General features: G+C 41.4%; 1 protein-coding gene across 1 annotated transcript in view; it reads left to right on the forward strand.

Moving 5' to 3' along the window:
- Positions 1-24,388, forward strand: part of LOC110532459 (pleckstrin homology domain-containing family A member 5) — a 109,728-nt gene that overhangs the window by 20,653 nt on the left and 64,687 nt on the right. The window contains 2 exon segments of the mRNA XM_090184439.1: positions 21,678-21,798; positions 21,937-22,041. Of these exon segments, the coding sequence (XP_090040565.1) occupies positions 21,678-21,798; positions 21,937-22,041 (226 nt within the window).

Here is a 24,388-nt window from a genome sequence, read left to right on the forward strand (position 1 = left end):
CTCAGCTGTAGATCTCTGCAGTTCATCCAGAGTGATCATGGGCCTCTTGGCTGCATCTCTGATCAGTCTTCTCCTTGTATGAGCTGAAAGTTTAGAGGGACGGCCAGGTCTTTGGTAGATTTGCAGTGGTCTGATACTCCTTCCATTTCAATATTATCGCTTGCACAGTGCTCCTTGGGATGTTTAAAGCTTGGGAAATCTTTTTGTATCCAAATCCGGCTTTAAACTTCTTCACAGCAGTATCTCGGACCTGCCTGGTGTGTTCCTTGTTCTTCATGATGCTCTCTGCGCTTTTGACGGACCTCTGAGACTATCACAGTGCAGGTGCATTTATACGGAGACTTGATTACACACAGGTGGATTGTATTTATCATCATTAGTCATTTAGGTCAACATTGGATCATTCAGAGATCCTCACTGAACTTCTGGAGAGAGTTTGCTGCACTGAAAGTAAAGGGGCTGAATAATTTTGCACGCCCAATTTTTCAGTTTTTGATTTGTTAAAAAAGTTTGAAATATCCAATAAATGTCGTTCCACTTCATGATTGTGTCCCACTTGTTGTTGATTCTTCACAAAAAAATACAGTTTTATATCTTTATGTTTGAAGCCTGAAATGTGGCAAAAGGTCGCAAAGTTCAAGGGGGCCGAATACTTTCGCAAGGCACTGTACAAAACATTATATAGCTAGAGGACCCCTGATATCTCCAGGAGTAATAAGTATAATTTTTCTTTATCTGTTGTGGTCTAGTACTGTCCTTTTTCCTGTCTTCCCAGTGACCTACTTGTTGTGTGAACTGCTGACTGCTCATAATTATGCAGATAGTTGTTGACACATCAACCAGGATCAAGGGGCAGGCCAATTTATGACATGTTTTGATAATCAGTGGCTGTATTGGAGGGGGAGTGGTTTCTCTTTTCTGAGTGTATATAACCAGTCCACTGGTCTCATTCACACAGAACTACCCTACGCCTTGACCTTTTTCTCCCCTCTCTCTCCAGATGACATCCTGTGACTAATGAGGTCTGGCCCCCTAAAAACCTGCCTGCTGAACCTCACCCCCTCACCCCTAGCTATCTTAAGATGTGTTAGGTTCTAAATGAACCTATTGACGATTAGTAAAGCTTAAACCAAGTTCATTCACCCATTGGGTCATACAGCTGCATAAGACAAATACATATGTCCACCAGTGGTAGTATATATACCTTAATTTGGGTGGTCTCCTCCTTCTCTCTAAACATTACATCTTTGTTACTAGGCAGGAATTTAAGTAATGCGGGAAACAAACTGTTCCTTCTTCCTTAATGTGACCTGACCAGCTCTCAACCATAATCAGTGACTGCAATCATGTGATTGCCTCTCCTCTACTCAGCACCTCCCAAAGACTCCTGGCTCCTATTCAACCTTCATTGACCCACCATATAAACTATATAATATATATACCATATAAACATCCCTTTTTCAGGACCCTGACTTTCAAAGATAATTCGTAGAAATCCAAATAACTTCACAGATCTTCATTATAAAAGGTTTAAACACTGTTTTCAATGAACCATAAACAATTAATGAACATGCACCTGTGGAATGGTCGTTAAGACACTAACAGCTTTAAGGCATCTAAGGTCACAGTAATGAAAATTTAGGACACTAAAGGGGCCTTTCTACTGACTCTGAAAGCACCAAAAGAAAGATGCCTCATCTGCGTGAACGTGCCTTAGGCTTGCTGCAAGTAGGCATGAGGACTGCAGATGTGGCCAGCGCAATAAATTGCGATGTCCATACTGTGAGACACCGAAGACAGCGCTACAGGGAGACAGGACGGACAGCTGATCGTCCTCGCACAGTGGCACACCACATGTAACAACACCTGAGGGCTTGTAGGCCTGTTGTAAGGCAGACATCACCGGCAACAACGTCGCCTATGGGCACAAACCCTCCATCGCTGGACCAGACAGGACTGGCAAAAAGTGCTCTTCACTGACCAGTCGCGGTTTTGTCTCACCAGGGGTGATGGTCGGATTAGAGTTTATCGTCGAAGGAATGAGTGTTACACCAAGGCCTGTACTCTGGAGCGGGATCGATTTGGAGGTGGAGGGTCCGTCATGGTCTGGGGCAGTGTGTCACAGCATCGTCGGACTAAGCTTGTCAAGCAGGCAATCTCAATGCTGTGCGTTACAGGGAAGGCAACTTCCTCCCTCGTGTGGTACCCTTCCTGCAGGCTCATCCTGACATGACCCTCCAGCATGACAATGCCAACAGCCATACTGCTAGTTTTGTGCATGATTTCCTGCAAGACAGGAATGTCAGTGTTCTGCCATGGCCAGCGAAGAGCCCAGATCTCAATCCCATTGAGCACGTCTGGGACCTGTTGGATCGGAGGGTGAGGGCTAGTGCCTTTCCCCCCATAATTGTCCGGGAACTTGCAGGTGCCTTGGTGGAAGAGTGGGGTAACATCTCACAGCAAGAACTGGTGCAGTCCATGAGGAGGAGATGCACTGCAGTACTTAATGCAGCTGGTGGCCATACCAGATACTGTATGTTACTTTTGATTTTGATCCCCCCTTTGTTCAGGGACACATTATTCAATTTCTGTTAGTCACATGTCTGTGGAACTTGTTCAGTTTATGTCTCAGTTGTTGAATCTTATATTTACACATGTTAAAACTTCTTAAGGCTAGGCATCCCTCTAGCTTGACTACTTCCTGTGAAACTGGAAGGCGCGCAATTCAAATAAATTATCATACAAATTATGGATATTAAACATTTAGGTACATACAAGTGTCTTATATTGGTTAAATACTTAAATTATTGTAAATCTAACTTCATTGTCCGATTTACAGTAGGCTTTACAGCAAAAGCATGCCATGTGATTGTTTGTTTAACATATTTTTCCAAGGGTACAGGTTTCATAAATTCACAGATAGCGATGAAATATTCACTTACTTTTTGAAAATCTTCCTCTGATTTGTCATCCAGCTATAACATGTAGTGTCATTTTGTTAGATAAAATCCGTCTTTTTTTCCCCCAAAAAGTCAGATTAGTTGGCTCCATCGATTTGAGTAATCCACTCATTAAACTTTGTTTCAACAAGTCAAAATATGTTTCTATTTAATCCTCAGATACCCTAAAATGTAATTAAACTATAATATTTAATACGGAAATATGAAATATGAAAATATGAAATGTGAAAGATGCGCCCCCCTTGGGCCAATTGAGATATCGTGTGTGACTTTGAAATTTCAGTTAATTCATTTTGAATAATCCGGATCCCTATGGCAAGACACTTTATTCACCGAAGTTTAATCATAATCGGCCTAGTGCTGTCGGAGATATCGTGTGCAACTTGTGTACAAACAAACGTATGGACGGAGACAGATCCAAGTTCCCCTCCCTGATTTCATTGTGGGGGACAACTAGAAACAATTTTGGAATTAGGTTGTCGATAGGCCTACAGTATATTCAAACAAATAAACAATAATATTCAAACAAAGGAATTCATACATACAGTGCATTGAAAAAGTATTCAGACCCCTTGTCATTTTCCACATTTTGTTATGTTACAGCCTTATTGTAAAATTGATGTTTTCTTTAATCAGTCTACACACATTACCCCATAATGACAAAGCGAAAACAGGTTTTTTAGACTTTTTTTGCAATTTTATTTACATAAGTATTCAGATCCTCAGGTGCATCCTGTTTCCATTGATCATTGTGGTAAATGGACATGATTTGAAAAGGCACACACCTGTATACATAAGGTCCAACAGTTGACAGTGCATGTCAGTGCATAAACCAAGCCATGAGGTCGAAGGAATTATCCGTAGAGCTCTGAGCGCTGTGTCGAGGGACAGATCTTTTGAAGGGTACCAATAACCCGATGCTCACTCTGACAGAGCTCCAGAGTTACTCTGTGGAGATGGGAGAACTTCCAGAAGGACAACCATCTCTGCAGCACTCCACCAATCAGTTATTTTTGGTAGAGCGGCCAGATGGAAACCACTCCTCAGTAAATGGCACATGACAGCCTGCTTGGAGTTTGCAAAAAGGCACCTAAAGGACTCAGACCATGAGATACAAGATTTTCTGGCCTGATGAAACCAAGATTGAACTCTTTGGCCAGAATGCCAACTGCCAAGTCTGTAAGAGACTTGACACTATCCCTACGATGAATGATGTTGGTGGCATTATCATGCTGTGGGGATGTTTTTCAGCGGCAGGGACTCTGAGACTGGTAAGGATCGAGGGAAAGATGAACAGAGATATCCTTGATGAAAACATTCTCCAGAGAGCTCGGTAACTCGGACTTGGGGCGAAGGTTCACCTTCCAACAGGACATGGACCCTAAGCACACAGCCAAAACAACACAGGACTGGCTTCGGGACAAGTCTCTGAATGTCCTTGAGTGGCCCAGCCAGAGTCCGGACTTGAACCCAATCAATTATCTCTGGAGATACCTGAGAATATCTGTGCAGCGATGCTCCCCATCCAACCTGACAGAGCTTGAGAGGATCTGCAGAGAATGATGGGAGAAACTCCCCAAATACAGGTGTCCCAAGCTTGCAGTGTCATACCCAAGAAGACTCAAGGCTGTAATTGCTGCCAAAGTAAGAGCAAAGGGAGTAAAGGGTCTGAATACTTACAGTACCAGTCAAACGTTTAGACACCTACTCATTCCAGGGTTTTTCATTATTTTTACAATGTTCATTAAAACTATGAGAAAACACACACAGAATCATTCTGCAGTGATACGCCATCCCGTCTGGTTTGCGCTTAGTGGGACATACATTTTTTTTCAACAGGACAATGACCCAACACACTCCAGGCTGTGTAATGGCTATTTGACCAAGAAGGAGAGTGATTGAGTTCTGCATTAGATGCCCTGGCCTCCACAATCACCTGACCAAGACCCAATTTAGATATTTTGTGATGAGTTGGACTGCAGAGTGAAAAGCAGCCTGGAAGTGCTCAGCATACGTGGGAACTCCTTCAAGACGGTTGGAAAAGCATTCCAGGTGAAGCTGGTTGAGAGAATGCCAAGAGTGTGCAAAGCAGTCATCAAGGCAAAGGCTGGCTACTTGGAAGAATCTAACATTTTTTGATTTGTTTAAAACTGTTTTGGTTACTACGTGATTCCATGTGTGTTATTTCATAGTTTTTATGTATTCACTATTATTCTACAATGTAGAAGATAGTACAAATAAAGAATATCCCTTGAATAAATAAAGAATATCCCTTGAATGAGTAGGTGTGTCCAAACGTTTGACGGGTACTGTATGTAAATGTAATATTTCTGTTTTTTATATTTAATACATTTGCAAACATTTCTAAAAATCTGTTTTTGCTTTGTCATTATTGGGTATTGTGTGCAGATTGACGAGGGGAAAAAAACGATTTAATCAATTTTAGAATAAAGCTGTAACGTAACAAAACGTGGATAAATGCAAGGGGTCTGAATACTTTTCGAATGCGCTGTATTATTAATAATTCTTACACACTACTGTTCAAAAGTTTGGGGTCACCTAGAAATGTAATTGTTTTCCATGAAAACATACATGAAATTTGTTGCAAAATGAATAGGAAATATAAGTCAAGACGTTGACAAAGTAAATAAGCATTTTTAATTGAAATAATAATTGTCCTTCAAACTTTGCTTTTGTCAAAGAATCCTCAATTTGCAGCAATTGCAGCCTTGCAGAGACCTTTGGCATTCTAGTTGTCAATTTGTTGAGGTAATCTGAAGAGATTTCGCCCCACGCTTCCTGAAGCAACTCCCACAAGTAGGCTTGGCTTGAAGCTGTTCCCACAACAGCTCAATAGGGTTGAGATCCGGTGACTGTGCTGGCCACTCCATTATAGACAGAATACTGCTTCTTCCCTAAATAGTTATTCCATAGTTTGGAGCTGTGCTTTGGGTCATTGTCCTGTTGTAGGAGGAAATTGGCTCACATTAAGCGCTGTCCACAAGATAATGGCATGGCGTTGCAACATGGAGTTGCCTTCCTTCTTCAAGATCCCTTTTAGCCTGTTCAAATGTCCAACTTCACCACCACAAAAGTACCTCCAGACCATCACATCATATATTTAACTAGTCATGTCAGTTAAGAACAAATTCTTATTTTCAATGAAGGCCTAGGAAGAGTTGGTTAACTGTCTTGTTCAGGGGCAGAATGACAGATTTTTACCTTGCCAGCTCGGGGATTCACTCCTCCTGCATCTTTTCATTTGTTCTGTGTCTCACGAATGTTCTTCTTTGTGATCCAAACACCTCAAACATATATTCGTCTGCCAATATCACTTTTTTCCAATCTTCCTCTGTCCAGTGTCTGTGTTCTTTTGGCCATCTTAAACTTTTATTTTTATTGGCTAGTCTGAGATGGCTTTTTCTCTGCAACTCTGCCTAGAAGGCTAGCATCCCGGAGTTACTTCTTCACATTGAGACTGGTGTTTTGCGGGTACTATTTAATGAAGCTGTCAGTTGAGGTCTGTTCCATAATCTAGACACTCTAATGTACTTGTCCTCTTGCTCAGTTGTGCACCGGCGCCTCCCACTCCTCTTTCTATTCAGGTTAGAGCCAGTTTGTGCTGTTCTGTGAAGGGAGTAGTACACAGCGTTGTACGAGATCTTCAGTTTTTTGGCAATTTCTCGCATGAATAGCCTTAATTTCTCAGAACAAGAATAGACTGACGAGTTTCAGAAGAAAGTGCTTTGTTTCTGGCCATTTTGAGCCTGTAATCGTACCCACAAAGTCTCATGCTCCAGATACTCAACTAGTCCAGAAGGTTTTATTGCCAGAAGAAAGTTTTATTGCTTCTTTAATCAGTACAGCAGTTTTAAGCTGCGCTAATATAATTGCAAAGGGGTTTTCTAGTTATCAATTAGCCTTTTAAAATGATAAACTTGATGATAAAATTATAAACTTGGATTGGAACACAGGAGTGATGGTTGCTGATAATGTACGCCTATTTAGATATTCCATAAAAAAATCAATAACAATGTCTACACTGTATTTCTGATCAATTTGATGTTATTTTAATGGGCATTTTTTTAAATGTTCTTTCAAAAACAAGAACATTTTTTATTTTTATTTTTATTTCACCATTATTTAACCAGGTAGGCAAGTTGAGAACAAGTTCTCATTTTCAATTGCGACCTGGCCAAGATAAAGCAAAGCACTTCGACACATACAACGACACACACACATGGAGTAAAACAAACATATAATACAGTAGAAACAAGTCTATATACTATGTGAGCAAATGAGGTGAGATAAGGGAGGTAAAGGCAAAAAAAGGCCATGGTGGCAAAGTAAATATAATATAGCAAGTAAAACACTGGAATGGTAGATTTGCAGTGGAAGAATGTGCAAAGTAGAAATAAAAATAATGGGGTGCAAAGGAGCAAAATAAATAAATAAAATAAAATACAGTAGGGGGCTAAATTGTAGGTGGGCTATGTACAGGTGCAGTAATCTGTGAGCTGCTCTGACAGCTGGTGCTTAAAGCTAGTGAGGGAGATAAGTGTTTCCAATTTCTATTCTATCCGGTATACATTTCTAAGTGACCACTAACCTTTGAATGGTAGTGTATAGATGGTATTATTTTTGCATTTGCTTGTCTGCATTATTTGAAGCATTGTAACAAATAACTAGAATATTGATATTCCAACATAGTAGCCAATGGGAGGGGGCGACTTTCGCAAATTGTTCCCCGGGCCAGCTTGTCTGATATTGTGTGGCCTACCCTGCAGTTGCACTATCTGTGTACTCATTATAGTTCAACAAAACAGCCCAACATCCACACTATAGCTAGCCTAAATAACTTAGCATTATTTAATGCCATATTGCCATCAAGACGTACCTGTTACAATATCACATTTTAATTCAGGAAAATGGATAAGCAAGATGATATAGATAGGGATTAGCCATGTAGGCAGGGAATGATGAAGAAGTAGGCCTACAGCAAGAAGTTTAAAGTATTCATTAATGATTTGCATTATCTCAATTATCATTCTATCACTGCATGACAATACACCTGTTAGCCTATAGCCTACAATTTTTATTGTCTTTCAATCCAAAATACATGTATTTTGGGGAAATGCTCTAAAAGTGGCAAGTTGTTCAATTGTGTTTGTTTTCATAGAAACTAAAATGAAACTAAAATTGCACTAGCCCACTGGACCAATGAATGAAAATATCAATTGCAGCTATCACAACTTATATTTTTATAGAAATGAAATAGCTTTTGTTTTTGAATAGTGTCTGAACAGAAGGTGTCCCCCGCCTCCGAATTCTCAATTCAATTAACCTCTGGCAATCAGATTATAACAAGGCTTAAAAGGCAGAGTTAAAATGACCATATCAAATTCAAAGCAATCGGCTCACTGCCTAAACGGCTGACTGGCAAAGCAAACTGGCTTTCTAAAAGTGAGAGAAAAGGCGTGCGGGCTGGCAGCTGCTCTCCAAGCGATGCTCTGCATGGCCCTAAAGCCAGCCAATCAATACGCTAAACCGCTTTTGCAATTGAATCGGGATTGGAATGATTTTAGTTTACATTACATTTTTGGTCTTGAGGTAGAACTGATGCCCCTGACTATAATCCAACGAGAGGTTGTAATGTACTATATTGCTGAAACCCATTGAATTGTTTTTCAGAGCACTGGCTCCCTTCAGAGCTCACTTTACCTGCCAACCCCAGCTATTCCCGCCCCCCTGTTACATGGCCCTCCTGGAACATGTTCACCATGTTCATTAGAATTAGTTAGAACGGAAGGACCCATCATGGTGCATTTCATGAATGGGAATGTCTGTTCTGGTCATTCTATTTGTATGGTCTTCCCACCTTCTCTGCCAAGCCTGGCCCCTTGATAGATAGCCCTCCTAGAGCATGTTCACTTTCACAACTGCCACGAGTAGCAGAGGAGGATGATACGTACTGTACTGTTTACTTCCAGAGACTCACACATCCGTGCTATCTTAAAACCTGATCTGGCAGACGGTGTCTTACTCAAGTCTCTTTCACTTCCTTCAGAATTCTGGGCTTATTTTTTGTTGCAACTGTTCAAACTAGTTGTTTGTCTTGAGTTCAAGTTCAATCAATGCCATAACAAATAGTATCTCCCCCTCTCCTACTTCTTCCTTGAAAACAATAAAAATCACTCTGTAAGTATGGAACTGCTAGGGCCATAGCCTAATTTTCAGTGTGATATAACTACAATGTCTCAATCATACACCATAAGTGAAAAACAACAATTAGAGGTACTCCCATTTGTTACGATGAGCGAAGGGGGAGAACCCAAGAGCGGACTCTAAAGAGGTAGCTGGAATGAATGCACAAAAAGTTTATTGATCACAGAGAAATGGGGAGTGCAGAACCGGGGTAGCTCAGATGAGTTGCAAAAACCAGGAGTGTAGAGTGAGGTTGGAGTTGGCTGAGTAGAACTGGGGAACAGGTCCTAAGGGGAATCCAAGGTAATGGTGGTGAGTGATATCCAGAGCAAATTGAAATTGTAAGTCCTACTGTCACTTGTGTTTTCCCCTCTCTATGGCCTTATTTGAGTTCATCCAGTTTAGCTCCCAGCAAAGAGCTGGAATAAGCTAACATTTTCAAGTTTATTTGTGTAATTAATACTATACATTGCAAAGTCTTAATTACCCGAGCTCTCATAATAAAAACACAATAAAAAACGTCAAAATATACAAAAAACAACAATGAAATGGTAAAATCTGATAATACATAAAGTCCAGTAAAATAAAAAATGCCTAGTGTGACAACTTGTCTGTTCTGCCAGGATTGTCCCACTGTACCCTGCACCCACATTCTACTCCTCACGGAGTGAATAATGCAACCAATCTTTATGAGATGGTTTCTTTGACACAGATGATGTCTAGTCAAGGACTAAAATGTATTAAACAACGGAGATGTGTTGCATAAGGCTGGTTTGTGCATAATCAAGCCAAAATCTCACCGGCTGGCTATTATTGGAGAAAAAATAATAATAGGAGTAAATCTTTCACTCGGGATCAGTAGAGAAAAGGCTGAGGAAGGACCTTTCTGAAAATTACTGTTTAATCCGGCGCTCAGGAGGAAAATGGGCAGAAAAAGATTACCTCATCTTAGTTTGGATCTTGGAAAAGTCAGATTGTAAGATGGAGGCTTGGGAAACCCAGACAATGAAGTTGGGATTACACCCCGATTCTATTTTTATAAGACTGTAGGATCTCCTCACACTTCATTTTAAATTAAACTCACTTAAAGTATTGGTTTTGGAAAAAGTTTCTTTAGACAAGACATAAATGCACAAATATATTAATATATTATATACAGTAATATTTGGATTGTATTATACATTGGTTTACAGTACAATAATTTAAAGACATGCTCTAAATATTTTATAAACCGCATGGTTGTGCCCCTGCCCAGTCTTGTGAAATTCATAGATTAGGGCCTAATGAATTTATTTAAATTGACTGATTTCCTTATATGAACTGTAACTCAGTAAAATTGTGGAAATCTTTGCCTGTATATTTTTTTCAGTATAGATGTGGAGCCAGGCCTAACCAATCAGAATGAGTTTTCCCCACGATCCCGCAGGTAAAGAAGCTGGATGTGGAGGTCCTGGGATGGCGTGGTTAAACATAGTCTCCGGCAGTGAGGCCAGTTGGAAGTACTGCCTAATACTCTTACAATTCCAAGGCTCTGTATGGGCTTTGTTTATTCAAATTGATTCCTGTGGCTGTTTGATCAGACTTATACAATGCATTTGGGAAGTATTCAGACCTATTGACTTAAAAAAACATTATTTTACAACCTTTTTTCTAAAATTGATTAAATACATGTTTTTTCCTCATCAATCTACACACAATAGCCCATAATGGCAAAGTGAAAACAGTTATTCAATATAATTTTTTGAAACTATATTAAAATAAAAAAACAGATACCTCATTTACATACGTTTTCAGACCCTTTGATATGAGACTCGGAATTGAGCTCAGGTGCATCCTGTATCCATTGATCATCCTTGAGATGTTTCTACAACTTGATTGGAGTCCACCTGTGGTAAATTTAAGGTCCCACAGTTGACAGTGCATGTTAGAGCAAAAAGAAAGCTATGAGGTCGAAGGTATTGTTGGTTGAGCTCCGAGACAGGATTGTGTCGAGGCACAGATCTGGGGAAGGGTACCAAGACATTTCTGCAGCATTGAAAGTCCCCAAGAACACAGTGGCTTCCATCATTCTTAAATGGAAGAAGTTTGGAACCACCAAGACTCTTCCTAGAGCTGGCCATCCGGCCAAACTGAACAATCGGGGGAGAAGGGTCTTGGTCAGGGAGGTGACCAAGGACTTGATGGCCACTCTGACAGAGCTCCAGAGTTCCTCTGTGGAGATGGGAGAACCTTCAAGACAGACAACCATCTCTGCAGCACTCCACCAATCAGGCCTTTATGGTAGCATGGCCAGACGGAAGCCACTCCTCACTACAAGGCACATGAAAAAGGCACCCAAAGGACTCTCAAACCATGATAAACAAGGTTCGCTGGTCTGATGAAGCCAAGGTTGAACTCTTTGGCGTCTGGAGGAAACCTGTCACCATCCCTACGGTGAAGCATGGGGGTGGCAGCATCATGCAGTGGGGATGTTTTTCAGCGGCAGGGACTGGGAGACTGGTCAGGATCGAGGGAAAGATGAACAGAGAGATTCTTGATGAAAACCTGCATCTGAGTGCTCTGGACCTCAGATTGGGGCTGTGGATCACCTTCCAACAAGATTAAGACCCTAAGCATACAGCCAAGACAACGCAGGAGTGGCTTTGGGACAAGTCTCTGAATGTCCTTGACTGGCCCCACCAGAGCCCTGACTTGAATCCGATCTAATATATCTGGAGAGACTTGAAAATAGCTGTGCAGCGACAGTCCCCTTGTCACGTTCTGACCCTAGTTATTGTGTTAATTGTTTGTTTTAGTTGGTCAGGACGTGAGTTGGGTGGGCATTCTATGTTTTGTGTGTCTAGGTTGTTTTTCTGTGTTCGGCCTAGTATGGTTCTCAATCAGAGGCAGGTGTCGTTAGTTGTCTCTGATTGAGAATCATACTTAGGTAGCCTGGGTTTCACTGTTTGTTTGTGGGTGATTGTTTCCGTGTCTGTGTTTTTCACCACACGGTACTGTTTTCACATTTGTTGTTTTTGTAAATTAAAGTGTTCAGTTTGGATTTATTATTAAATAAGATGAACCCTAACCACGCTGCGCTTTGGTCCTCTCCTTCAACGGAAGAAAACCATTACACCCCTTCCTACCTGACAGAGTTTCAGTGGATGTTTAGAGAATAATGGGAGAAACACCCAAAATACAGGGGTGCCAAGCTTGTAGCTTCAGACTTGAGGCTGTAATCACCGCCAAAGGTACTCCAACAAAGTACTGAGTAAAGGGTCTGAGTACTTATTTTATTTTTTACCTGTTTTTGCTTCAACATTATGGGGTGTTGTGTAATGAGGGGAAAAATAATAATAATTCAATTTTAGAATAAGGCTGTAAAAAAGTCAAGTGGAATACTCCCAAATGCGCTGTTTGTAAACTATGTAAAAAATCCTCTTATACAGCTCTAGTCTGAGTGAGTTACTTGTCAAACTAACCTTTGTTGACACCAAGCTTTTATTTCACCTTTATTTAACCAGGTAGCCTAGTTGAGAACAAGTTCTCATTTACAACTGTGACCTGGCCAAGATAAAGCATAGCAGTGTGAACAGACAACACAGAGTTACACATGGAGTAAACAATAAACAAGTCAAAAACACAGTAGAAAAAAAATAAGTCTATATACATTGTGTGCAAATGGCATGCGGAGGTAGGCAATAAATAGGCCATAGGAGCGAATAATTACAATTTAGCAGATTAACACGGGAGTGATAAATGATCAGATGATCATGTGCAAGTAGAAATACTGGTGTGCAAAAGAGCAGAAAAGTAAATAAATAAAAACAGTATGGGGGTGAGGTAGGTAAATTGGGTGGGCTATTTACAGATGGACTATGTACAGCTGCAGCGATCGGTAAACTGCTCAGATAGCAGATGTTTAAAGTTGGTGATCGGAATAAAAGTCTCCAACTTCAGCGATTTTTGCAATTCGTTCCAGTCACAGGCGGCAGAGAACTGGAAGGAAAGGCGGCCAAATGAGGTGTTGGCTTTAGGGATGACCAGTGAGATACACCTGCTGGAGCGCGTGCTACGGGTGGGTGTTGCCAACGTGACCAGTGAACTGAGATAAGGCAGAGCTTTACCTAGCATGGACTTGTAGATGACCTGGAGCCAGTGGGTCTGGCGACGAATATGTAGCGAGGGCCAGCCGACTAGAGCATACAGGTCGCAGTGGTGGGTGGTATAAGGTCCTTTAGTAACAAAACAGATTGCACTGTGATAAACCGCATCCAGTTTGCTGAGTAGAGTATTGGAAGCTATTTTGTAGATGTCATCGCCAAAGTCGAGGATCGGTAGGATAGTCAGTTTTACTAGGGTAAGTTTGGCGGCGTGAGTGAAGGATGCTTTGTTGCGAAATAGAAAGCCGACTCTAGATTTGATTTTGGATTAGAGATGTTTGATATAAGTCTTCTAGCTTTAATTATGGAAATATGATTTTCCCAACATCTTACAGGCCTGGGCAATTCCAGTCCTCGGGAGCCTGATTGGTGTCATACTTTTCCCCCATCACAGCTGATTTTAAACTAATTGCATTCCAAACTGAAGGTCATGATTAGTTGATTATTGGAGTCAGGTGTGTTAGCTGGGGCTGGGGCAAAAGTGTGACACCAATCAAGCCCCAAGGACTGGAGTTGCCCAGGCCTGCATCTACAGTAATATACTGCTAGGTTACAGTGTCTATTCTGTGTAAAGTATTTGCACCTACATCCATCTGTTTATGTTGTTCTGTGATGTTGTTCTACACTAAAAGCAAACCCTTGGTGTTTTGCCTGATGTCGTGTTCTGTATTTACATTACAAAGTCCTGCTAGTTCTGTATGGTGTTTGTTCTTGTCTGAACCATGTTCAACCAAATCATCAAACTAAAAAACTAACTGAAGGAACATCTGCATAATAATGACTTAGTCCTGGTTCTGTCATCCGCCTTGTGAGTAAGTGGACAACAAGTACACTCTTTTATTATTTTTTATTTTTTTACCCCTTTTTCTCCCCAATTTCGTGGTGTCCACTTGTTAGTTACAGTCTTGTCCCATCGGTGCAAGCCGCACGGCTTCTTGACACAATGTCCGCTTAACCCGGAAGGCAGCCGCACCAATGTGTCGGAGGAAACACCGTACACCTGGTGACCGTGTCAGTGTGCATTGCGCTCAGCCCGCCACAAGAGTCGCCAAATGTGCGCCGCCCCATGGGTCTCCCGGTCGTCGGCATGCTGTGACAGAGCCTGGACTCGAACCAGGATCGCTAGTGGCACAGCTTGCGCTGCGATGCGCCACTCGGAAGGCCTCCAACAAGTACACTCTTGCACTTTCTGTTGTAATGTGTGTATGTGTGTGTGCACGCAGATGTGTCTTACTAACCTGTCATGGGCCTGTATGTAGGATCAGGTCCCCTGTGTCCAAATAATCATATTCATTGTGATCTAACTTTATGAATACAGGCCCTTGTCTAGTTGCCATTTTGTCATGAAATGATGAGCTTGAAGAAGGGTCAGGTTCACCACAAAGCATGTCTCCTAAACGAAAGCAGCCCTCAGTCTCCCCCTTTTCATTAGAAATGCTGTCACGGTCATTTAAACTGCATTCTCAGACAGTCAGTTTAGTGTCTCCCCAATGTGCTTTTCTGGCTGGGTAATCCCTTAATACCCACAAGAGCACTCACATGCGCACACACACGGCACCAAGGGGCCAAGCATGGGGGGCTATCTGCACATCTGAGATTGTCTTTTTGTGCACAAATTAATAAAAGGGCTTTGTTGGCGCTGCCTGGAGTATTTTGTGTGAGCATACACATAATCCTCCCTCTACATGAGGGCAGCGCAGGGTAACACTTGGTCCAGTGTAACTGAGTACAGCCCTGACATTAAAACTAGTACACATGGCCATGTAGCATGGCTCTTAAACTACTGGAGTGACAGCGTTTGTGATTAAAAGTGAAAATGTCAGGTGTCCTGCAGCTATGCTCCTCTATGCTCCTCTGTCTATTTGAGTCTCTGAGACACAGTCGCTGTGACAAAGTAAATCATTGTGATTTACAGTACAGCAGGGAATTACGCTAATTTCTTGTGTAGCAGACTGCCACAACTAGAGGAGTGTGGGTTGTCGTCTTATTTTCTACCAAATTTATTTTAAGACTAATGCTGTGATGAGTTGTGCCAACTCACAAAATAAAGAATTATTGGAGAAGACTCAAGGAGACCCGAGACAAAAACAAGAAGTGGAAGAATGGACGAATTGTGAAATTAACCATGTGGGGTGTACTTGTTGACATTCTGAGTAAGCCATTCAGGAAGAATGTTGTGACAGGGGAGCTATGCACCAAGCCACACAAGAAAGTAAATTGGAGAAGACAGACATACTAAACCAGAACAAGGGAATTGTAAAGTTAGCTATGTGGGGTGTACTTGTTGACATCCTGAATAATAATCTAACTATGCCAGACAGAGTAGAACAGTGTTGTGACAGAGGAGTGATACACCAACCCACACAGTGAAGTGTTGACGGAAAGAGGCCACAAACAGAGCTAGGGAAACCATGTGAAGTCATGTGCGGTGTACTTGCTGACAACCACAGCAGAGCAGCGGAGAAAGCAATATTGGAGAAGACCAAAATAAGACTTGGAAGAATTGTGAAGTTAACCATGTGGGGTTCCTTGTTGACAACCACAGCAGAGCTTCGTGACGGAGGAGTGATGGAAGGAATTGGTGGTCTCCCCTGTGTGTGGGCATTGCAGCACGGGCATAAAGCGCCACTCAAATTTACCCAGAAGCCGTATGAAGGCCGAAAGCCCAAAACGTGTTGATTTCAACAATAAATAGTCATTTTTTAAGACAATTCCCCATGTCCAACCAAGAGTTGCTGTATTTTTCATCATCATGATAATGAAAAATCACTCACCATGAAGAACCTCTGTCCTGTCCTCAAAAAGCACAGTCAGCCTCGGCTAGGCTAATCCTCTTTACCCATGCTTAATCATTAACACAGCCCAAGCACTGCTTACCCCCTAACTAACATGGTCCCACCACATTATCAACAGCCAGCTCTGTACACCACCAGCCTGACAAACAGCCATCTCTATAGAAATCATCATGGTCCCCCTTTGTGAGCACAAATTCATTTTTTAAAGATTGAAGCTGTAATAGTTTCTATTTTACCTTTAGCGAACTGTTTTCCACTCTGCAATGTGACTTGAAATTATGCCATCACCACATACACTTAGATTGAAAAACATTAGGAACACCTTCCTAATATTGAGTTGCACCCCCTTTTTGCACTCAGAACAGCCTCAATGTGCCGGTATATGGACTCTGCAAGGTGTTGAAAGTGTTCCAAAGGGATACTGACCCACATTGACACCAATGGCTATATGTCTTTTGGGTGGTGGACCATTCTTGATTACACACGGGAAACTGTTGAGCGTGAAAAACCCAATGGTTTTCACAAGTGACATCAATAGATTTCACCTGGATTGACCTGGTCAGTCTATGTCATGGAAAAAGCAGGTGCTGGTAATGTTTTGTATACTCACAGATCAAAGATTTTTTACCAAATTCGTAGTTACTGCACTTTTCCTTTGTAGGGCAGAATAATGCTCATATTAAATCAATCTATGATCATCATGGAGCATCACTTGTGTGTCCCAGTCTTCATAATACGTTCACTTAACCACTGTGGTGTGCAGTGAATAGGGGAGACAGTACGCAACTCTGCATCGGATGCACTTAAAATGCGCGGGTACTCACAAAACATTTAAGATATACAGTTGAAGTCGGAAGTTTACATACACTTAGGTTGGAGTCATTAAAACTAGTTTTTCTACCAAACTATAGTTTTGGCAAGTCGGTTAGGACATATACTTTGTGTATGACACAAGTAATTTTTCTAACAATTGTTTACAGACAGATTATTTCACTTATAACTAACTCACTGTATCACAATTCCAGTGGGTCAGACGTTTACATACACTAAGTTGATTGTGCCTTTAAACAGCTTGGAAAATTCCAGAAAATGATGTCATGGCTTTAGAAGCTTCTGATAGGCTAATTGACGTCATTTCAAAGCTTACCTTCAAACTCAGTCCCTCTTTGCTTGACATCATAGGAAATTCAAAATAAATCAGCCAAGACCTCAGAAAAACAAATTGTATACCTCCACAAGTCTGGTTCCTCCCTGTGAGCAATTTCCAAACACCTGAAGGTACCACGTTCATCTCTACAAACAATAGTACTCAAGTATAAACACCATGGGACCATGCAGCCGCTCAGGAAGGAGATGCGTTCTGTCTTCTAGAGATGAACGTACTTTGGTGTGAAAAGCGCAAATCAATCACAGAACAACAGCAAAGGACCTTGTGAAGATGTTGGAGGAAACAGGTACAAAAGTATCTATATCCACAGTAAAATGAGTCCTATATCGACCTAACCTGAAAGGCCACTCAGCAAGGAAGAAGCCACTGCTCCAAAACCATAAAAAAGCCAGACTACGGTTTGCAACTGCACATGGGGAGAAAGATCGTACTTTTTGGAGAAATGTCCTCTGGTCTGATGAAACAAAAATAGAACTGTTTGGCCATAATAACCATCTTTATGTTTGGAGGAAAAAGGGGGAGGCTTGTAAGCCGAAGAACACCATCCCAACCGTGAAGCACGGGGGTGGCAGCATCATGTTGTTGGGGTGCTTTGCTGCAGGAGGGACTGGTGCACTTCACAAAATAGATGGCATCATGAGGCAGGAAAATTATGTGCATATATTGAAGCAACATCTCAAGACATCAGTTAAGTTAAAGCTTGGTCGCAAATGGGTCTTCCAAATGGACAATGACACCAAGCATACTTCCAAAGTTGTGGAAAAATGGCTTAAGGACAACAAAGTCAAGGTATTGGAGTGGCCATCACAAAGCCCTGACCTTAATACTATATCAAATTTGTGGGCAGAACTGAAAAAGCATGTGCAAGCAAGGAGGCCTACAACCTGACTCAGTTACACCAGCTCTGTCAGGAGGAATGGGCCAAAATTCACCCAACTTATTGTGGGAAGCTTGTGGAAGGCTACCCAAAACGTTTGACCCAAGTTAAGAAATGTAAAGGCAATGCTACCAAATACTACTTGAGTGTATATAAACTTCTGACCTACTGGGAATGTGATGAAAGAAGTAAAAGCTGAAATATATCGTTCTCTCTACTATTATTCTGACATTTCACATTAATAAAATAAAGCGGTAAACTTTTTGTTTTATGAATGTGAAATGTCAGAATAATAGTAGAGAGAATTTTATATTTCAGCTTTTATTTCTTTCATCACATATCCCTTGGGTCAGAAGTTAACATACACTCAATTAGTATTTGGTAGCATTGCCTAACTGACCTAAGACAGGGAATTTTTACTAGGATTAAATGTCAGGAATTGTGAAAAACAGAGTTTTAATGTATTTCACTAAGGTGTACTTCTGACTTCAACTGCAACTGGTTTCTTAGTGGAAGACACACAAATGATGCAGTTTCAACTTTGTTACACTGTCAGTAATTACACTGCTATTTGATAAATAGCATAAATGAGAAGTATAGTAAACTAACAAATTAAAATGGCAGATACTGCTCTTTGCTTTCGTATTACACTGCAATGTATAACATACTGTATCATGGCAAGGAAGAAGGCAGTAACTGCCGTTTTAAGGGTCAAAGGTCATGTCAGATGTCAGGGTCAACATGAATAAAACATTTACTCATAGTAAGGCAACAGAACACTACATCTCCAATGATCTCCCTAGAATTAATTTGGCTGGACAATTAAAAAACTTTGAAGCCATTTTTCTCAGTTCCACGCTATGAGCAGTTACTGCCTGTTTTCTTGGGAGGGCAGTATTCAGCACAAGTAGATCTGGGGCTAGGCTACTGCAGTATGACCCTCCCAGTATTGTATGCTGGTGTAAACCTCCTGGTGCTCAACCCTCTACTCTGTGTTTACCTACCTGTTGAGCAAAAGCATGCAGTCTTACTACTCAAATCTGAGTTTGATATTAAAGGGTTTTTGAAGTGTCATTCATGGATAAACTGAGGGTTGTATTGGTTGATTGAGGGAGGGAACAAAGGGTGGATGAGTTGATGGAGGGAGGAGTGGATGTATCGAGTGGTAGTATATGTCCGAGTATGGATTAGGCTATTGTATGGCTGAATTGAGTTAGAATGAGGAGGTGTTGTAGACTGCTCCAAAGGTGCAGCTGGAACCAGGGTTTCTGACTGTCCTTGTTCACTGACCTGAAACCCAATATATCCAAAAGATTCATTATTGTTTTTTTACTGCAGTATTTTTGTTTAATTCTCTTTTTATAGTGTCATTCCTTGTAGACCACAACATTGTACCATAGCTACAGATTGTAGGCTAAGACAGAACTTTCTGTTATTTCACTGCAAGGAGTCCCATCAACCCTAAGGGTATATATTAAATGGACGTTTAACCTTATTTTTACTTTTAAAACTTTCCAGCCTTTCAGCAAGACCCCCTTTTTTTAATCAGTAAAATTGACCTCACTTAACACATCTACACTGTGCTCAGGGAGTCAGTCTTCAGCAGTTGAAAGCATCAGCCCTCAGCTATAATCTCAACATGGCCCCTCTGAATCAAGCCAATTACAGTGCCTTGCGAAAGTATTCGGCCCCCTTGAACTTTGCGACCTTTTGCCACATTTCAGGCTTCAAACATAAAGATATAAAACTGTATTTTTTTGTGAAGAATCAACAACAAGTGGGACACAATCATGAAGTGGAACGACATTTATTGGATATTTCAAACTTTTTTAACAAATCAAAAACTGAAAAATTGGGCGTGCAAAATTATTCAGCCCCTTTACTTTCAGTGCAGCAAACTCTCTCCAGAAGTTCAGTGAGGATCTCTGAATGATCCAATGTTGACCTAAATGACTAATGATGATAAATACAATCCACCTGTGTGTAATCAAGTCTCCGTATAAATGCACCTGCACTGTGATAGTCTCAGAGGTCCGTTAAAAGCGCAGAGAGCATCATGAAGAACAAGGAACACACCAGGCAGGTCCGAGATACTGTTGTGAAGAAGTTTAAAGCCGGATTTGGATACAAAAAGATTTACCAAGCTTTAAACATCCCAAGGAGCACTGTGCAAGCGATAATATTGAAATGGAAGGAGTATCAGACCACTGCAAATCTACCAAGACCTGGCCGTCCCTCTAAACTTTCAGCTCATACAAGGAGAAGACTGATCAGAGATGCAGCCAAGAGGCCCATGATCACTCTGGATGAACTGCAGAGATCTACAGCTGAGGTGGGAGACTCTGTCCATAGGACAACAATCAGTCGTATATTGCACAAATCTGGCCTTTATGGAAGAGTGGCAAGAAGAAAGCCATTTCTTAAAGATATCCATAAAAAGTGTTGTTTAAAGTTTGCCACAAGCCACCTGGGAGACACACCAAACATGTGGAAGAAGGTGCTCTGGTCAGATGAAACCAAAATTGAACTTTTTGGCAACAATGCAAAACGTTATGCTTGGCGTAAAAGCAACACAACTGAACACACCATCCCCACTGTCAAACATGGTGGTGGCAGCATCATGGTTTGGGCCTGCTTTTCTTCAGCAGGGACAGGGAAGATGGTTAAAATTGATGGGAAGATGGATGGAGCCAAATACCATTCTGGAAGAATGGAGTCTGCAAAAGACCTGAGACTGGGACGGAGATTAGTCCTCCAACAAGACAATGATCCTAAACATAAAGCAAAATCTACAATGGAATGGTTAAAAAATAAACATATCTAGGTGTTAGAATGGCCAAGTCAAAGAATCCAAACGAGAATCTGTGGAAAGAACTGAAAACTGCTGTTCACAAATGCTCTCCATCCAACCTCACTGAGCTCGAGCTGTTTTGCAAGGAGGAATGGGAAAAAATGTCAGTCTCTCGATGTGCAAAACTGATAGAGACATACCCCAAGCGACTTACAGCTGTAATCGCAGCAAAAGGTGGCGCTACAAAGTATTAACTTAAGGGGGCTGAATAATTTTGCACGCCCAATTCTTCAGTTTTTGATTTGTTAAAAAAGTTTGAAATATCCAATAAATGTCGTTCCACTTCATGATTGTGTCCCACTTGTTGTTGATTCTTCACAAAAAAATACAGTTTTATATCTTTATGTTTGAAGCCTGAAATGTGGCAAAAGGTCGCAAAGTTCAAGGGGGCCGAATACTTTCGCAAGGCACTGTACTCTGTCCATGTCACTGCACATACATTTCCCTGTCTTGTCTCTCTAACAACTTTAAATAGGCTGTAGAAGTCTTGCTGACAAATTGAGCTCCATCAGTTTATGCAGCAGTGATGTAGGCCAAGAATGAGTGACTCTGAGAGGCTTCGAGAAAGTTTTGCTGAGAAGTATCTTATGTAGATCAAACATGCCTCTAATATGTAGAATACGGAATTATGTGAGCTCATCTGTGAAAATGTCCTACCACTTATATTTCCTGTTGTGTAGGTCCAGCCCCAAAGCCCCAGCGAATGAGAAGGAGTGCCCAATGAGCACCATGAGTAGTGAGGCCTCCAACTACACAGGCGGCTCAGACTACGCTACTCACCCCAGTAGCCCCGCAGCAAGAGTGAGTTATCATGATTACTCACACACACGCATGCTCACACACACTCACACAAACACACACATGAAGGGACAAACTATAATGATCTAGATTCTAGAGTAACTTAACATCAATGTGAGTGTATAATTTACTCATTTTCAGCCCTCAAGATCCTCTAAAAAAAATCACAACTTTGGGAAGAGATTTAACTTGATAAGAAGGAACCCCAATGCAGCGGAAATCAAGAGTAACTGGCTTTACAAACTGGTGAGTGTTGTTGATGGCTTTGTATAGCAGTATACAGTGAATCAATTTATGAGTCAGGGAGACAAAGGGTGTTTCTCAAAATGCATACTACCATGCTCCGATCACGCAAATTGGAGAACTGGAGGGTCTGAGTATGAGTCCAAATCAAAGTATGCGAAACGGCAAAAAAAATGATTGAAATCAATGGCGGCCATTATTTGAGCTGAAGCGAAATAAAATACATTCCGACTTTGGAATGAAATGTTGCCTGACTACAATAGTTTATATTGATATGTTAATAAATACATGCTGTGCTAATTTTAGCATGCTTACCTTAGATCACAAGCCCATAATAAGTCAATAGGGCTAACTGGCTAGCTGCTACTGTTAGCTAGCCAGATAGCCACGAAGAATCTATAATGCATAATCTGGCCATCTTTGCCTGTTTAACTAGCTGGCTAGCTAGATTATTACGATTCAGATATGTAGCTGATAATTATGAAGTAAAACTTTTGCTTTGTGTATATCTTGTTTAGTCTATTGTTGCCATTGTCCTGGCTGGAAGAAGGATACGTGAATAGGGAGGTGAAGCGTAAGGTAATACAGTAGTGCAAGTGCTTCTCTAATGTAATGTTTTATGCATTCTTCACACTCTCGTCCTCACAAGAACATGCTCAAGAGTACGTCGAGAGTGTGGAGCACGGTAGTATGCATACACCCAGAGTCTTGACATGTAATTTTAGAAATTATGTAATTGTTTTTGATTATTGGGAAAGCTGGTACAACTGACCTCAACCTACACTATACAGTGAGGGAAAAAAGTATTTGATCCCCTGCTGATTTTGTACGTTTGCCCACTGACAAAGAAATTATCAGTCTATAATTTTAATGGTAGGTTTATTTGCACAGTGAGGGACAGAAAAACAAACAAAAAATGTCTGGCTCCCAGGTGTCTTTTATACAGGTAACGAGCTGAGATTAGGAGCACACTCTTAAATGGAGTGCTCCTAATCTCAGCTTGTTACCTGTATAAACGACACCTGTCCACAGAAGCAATCAATCAATCAGATTCCAAACTCTCCACCATGGCCAAGACCAAAGAGCTTTCCAAGGATGTCAGGGACAAGATTGTAGACCTACACAAGGCTGGAATGGGCTACAAGACCATCGCCAAGCAGCTTGGTGAGAAGGTGACAACAGTTGGTGCGATTATTCGCAAATGGAAGAAACACAAAATAGCTGTCAAACTCCCTCGGCCTGGGGCTCCATGCAAGATCTCACCTCGTGGAGTTGCAATGAACATGAGTGAGGAATCAGCCCAGAACTACACGGGAGGATTTTGTCAATGATCTCAAGGCAGCTGGGACCATAGTCCCCAAGAAAACAATTGGTGTGTTACACTACGCTGTGAAGGCCTGAAATCCTGCAGCGCCCGCAAGGTCCCCCTGCTCAAGAAAGCACATATACATGCCCGTCTGAAGTTTGCCAATGAACATCTGAATGATTCAGAGGACAACTGGGTGAAAGTGTTGTGGTCAGATGAGACCAAAATGGAGCTCTTTGGCATCAACTCAACTCGCCGTGTTTGGAGGAGGAGAAATGCTGCCTATGAACCCAAAAACACCATCCCCACCATCAAACATGGAGGTGGAAACATGCTTTGGTGGTGTTTTTCTGCTAAGGGGACCAGACAACTTCACCGCATCAAAGGGATGATGGACGGGGCCATGTACCGTCAAATCTTGGGTGAGAACCTCCTTCCCTCAGCCAGGGCATTGAACATGGGTCGTGGATGGGTATTCCAGCATGACAATGACCCAAAACACACGGCCAAGGCAACAAAGGAGTGGCTCAAGAAGAAGCACATTAAGGTCCTAGCCAGTCTCCAGACCTTAATCACATAGAAAATCTGTGGAGGGAACTGAAGGTTCGAGTTACCAAACATCAGCCTCGAAACCTTAATCACTTGGAGAAGATCTGAAAAGAGGAGTGGGACAAAATCCCTCAGATGTGTGCAAACCTGGTGGCCAACTACAAGAAACATCTGACCTCTGGGATTGCCAACAAGGGTTTTGCCACCAAGTACTAAGTCATGTTTTGCAGAGGAGTCAAATACTTATTTCCCTCATTAAAATGCAAATCAATTTATAACGTTTTTTTATGTGTTTTTCTGGATGTTTTTGTTGTTTTTCTGTCCCTCATGGTTCAAAATAAACCTACCATTAAAATTATAGACTGATCATTTATTTGTCAGTGGGCAAACGTATAAAATCAGCAGGGGATCAAATACTTTTTTCCCTCACTGTATATACAAAAGTATGTGGACACCTCTTCAAATGAGTGGATTTGGCTATTTCAGCCATACCTA

The sequence above is a fragment of the Oncorhynchus mykiss genome, chromosome 1 (genome assembly GCF_057628025.1).
Source record: "Oncorhynchus mykiss isolate SJ-2025 chromosome 1, ASM5762802v1, whole genome shotgun sequence".
Lineage (NCBI taxonomy): Eukaryota > Metazoa > Chordata > Actinopteri > Salmoniformes > Salmonidae > Oncorhynchus > Oncorhynchus mykiss.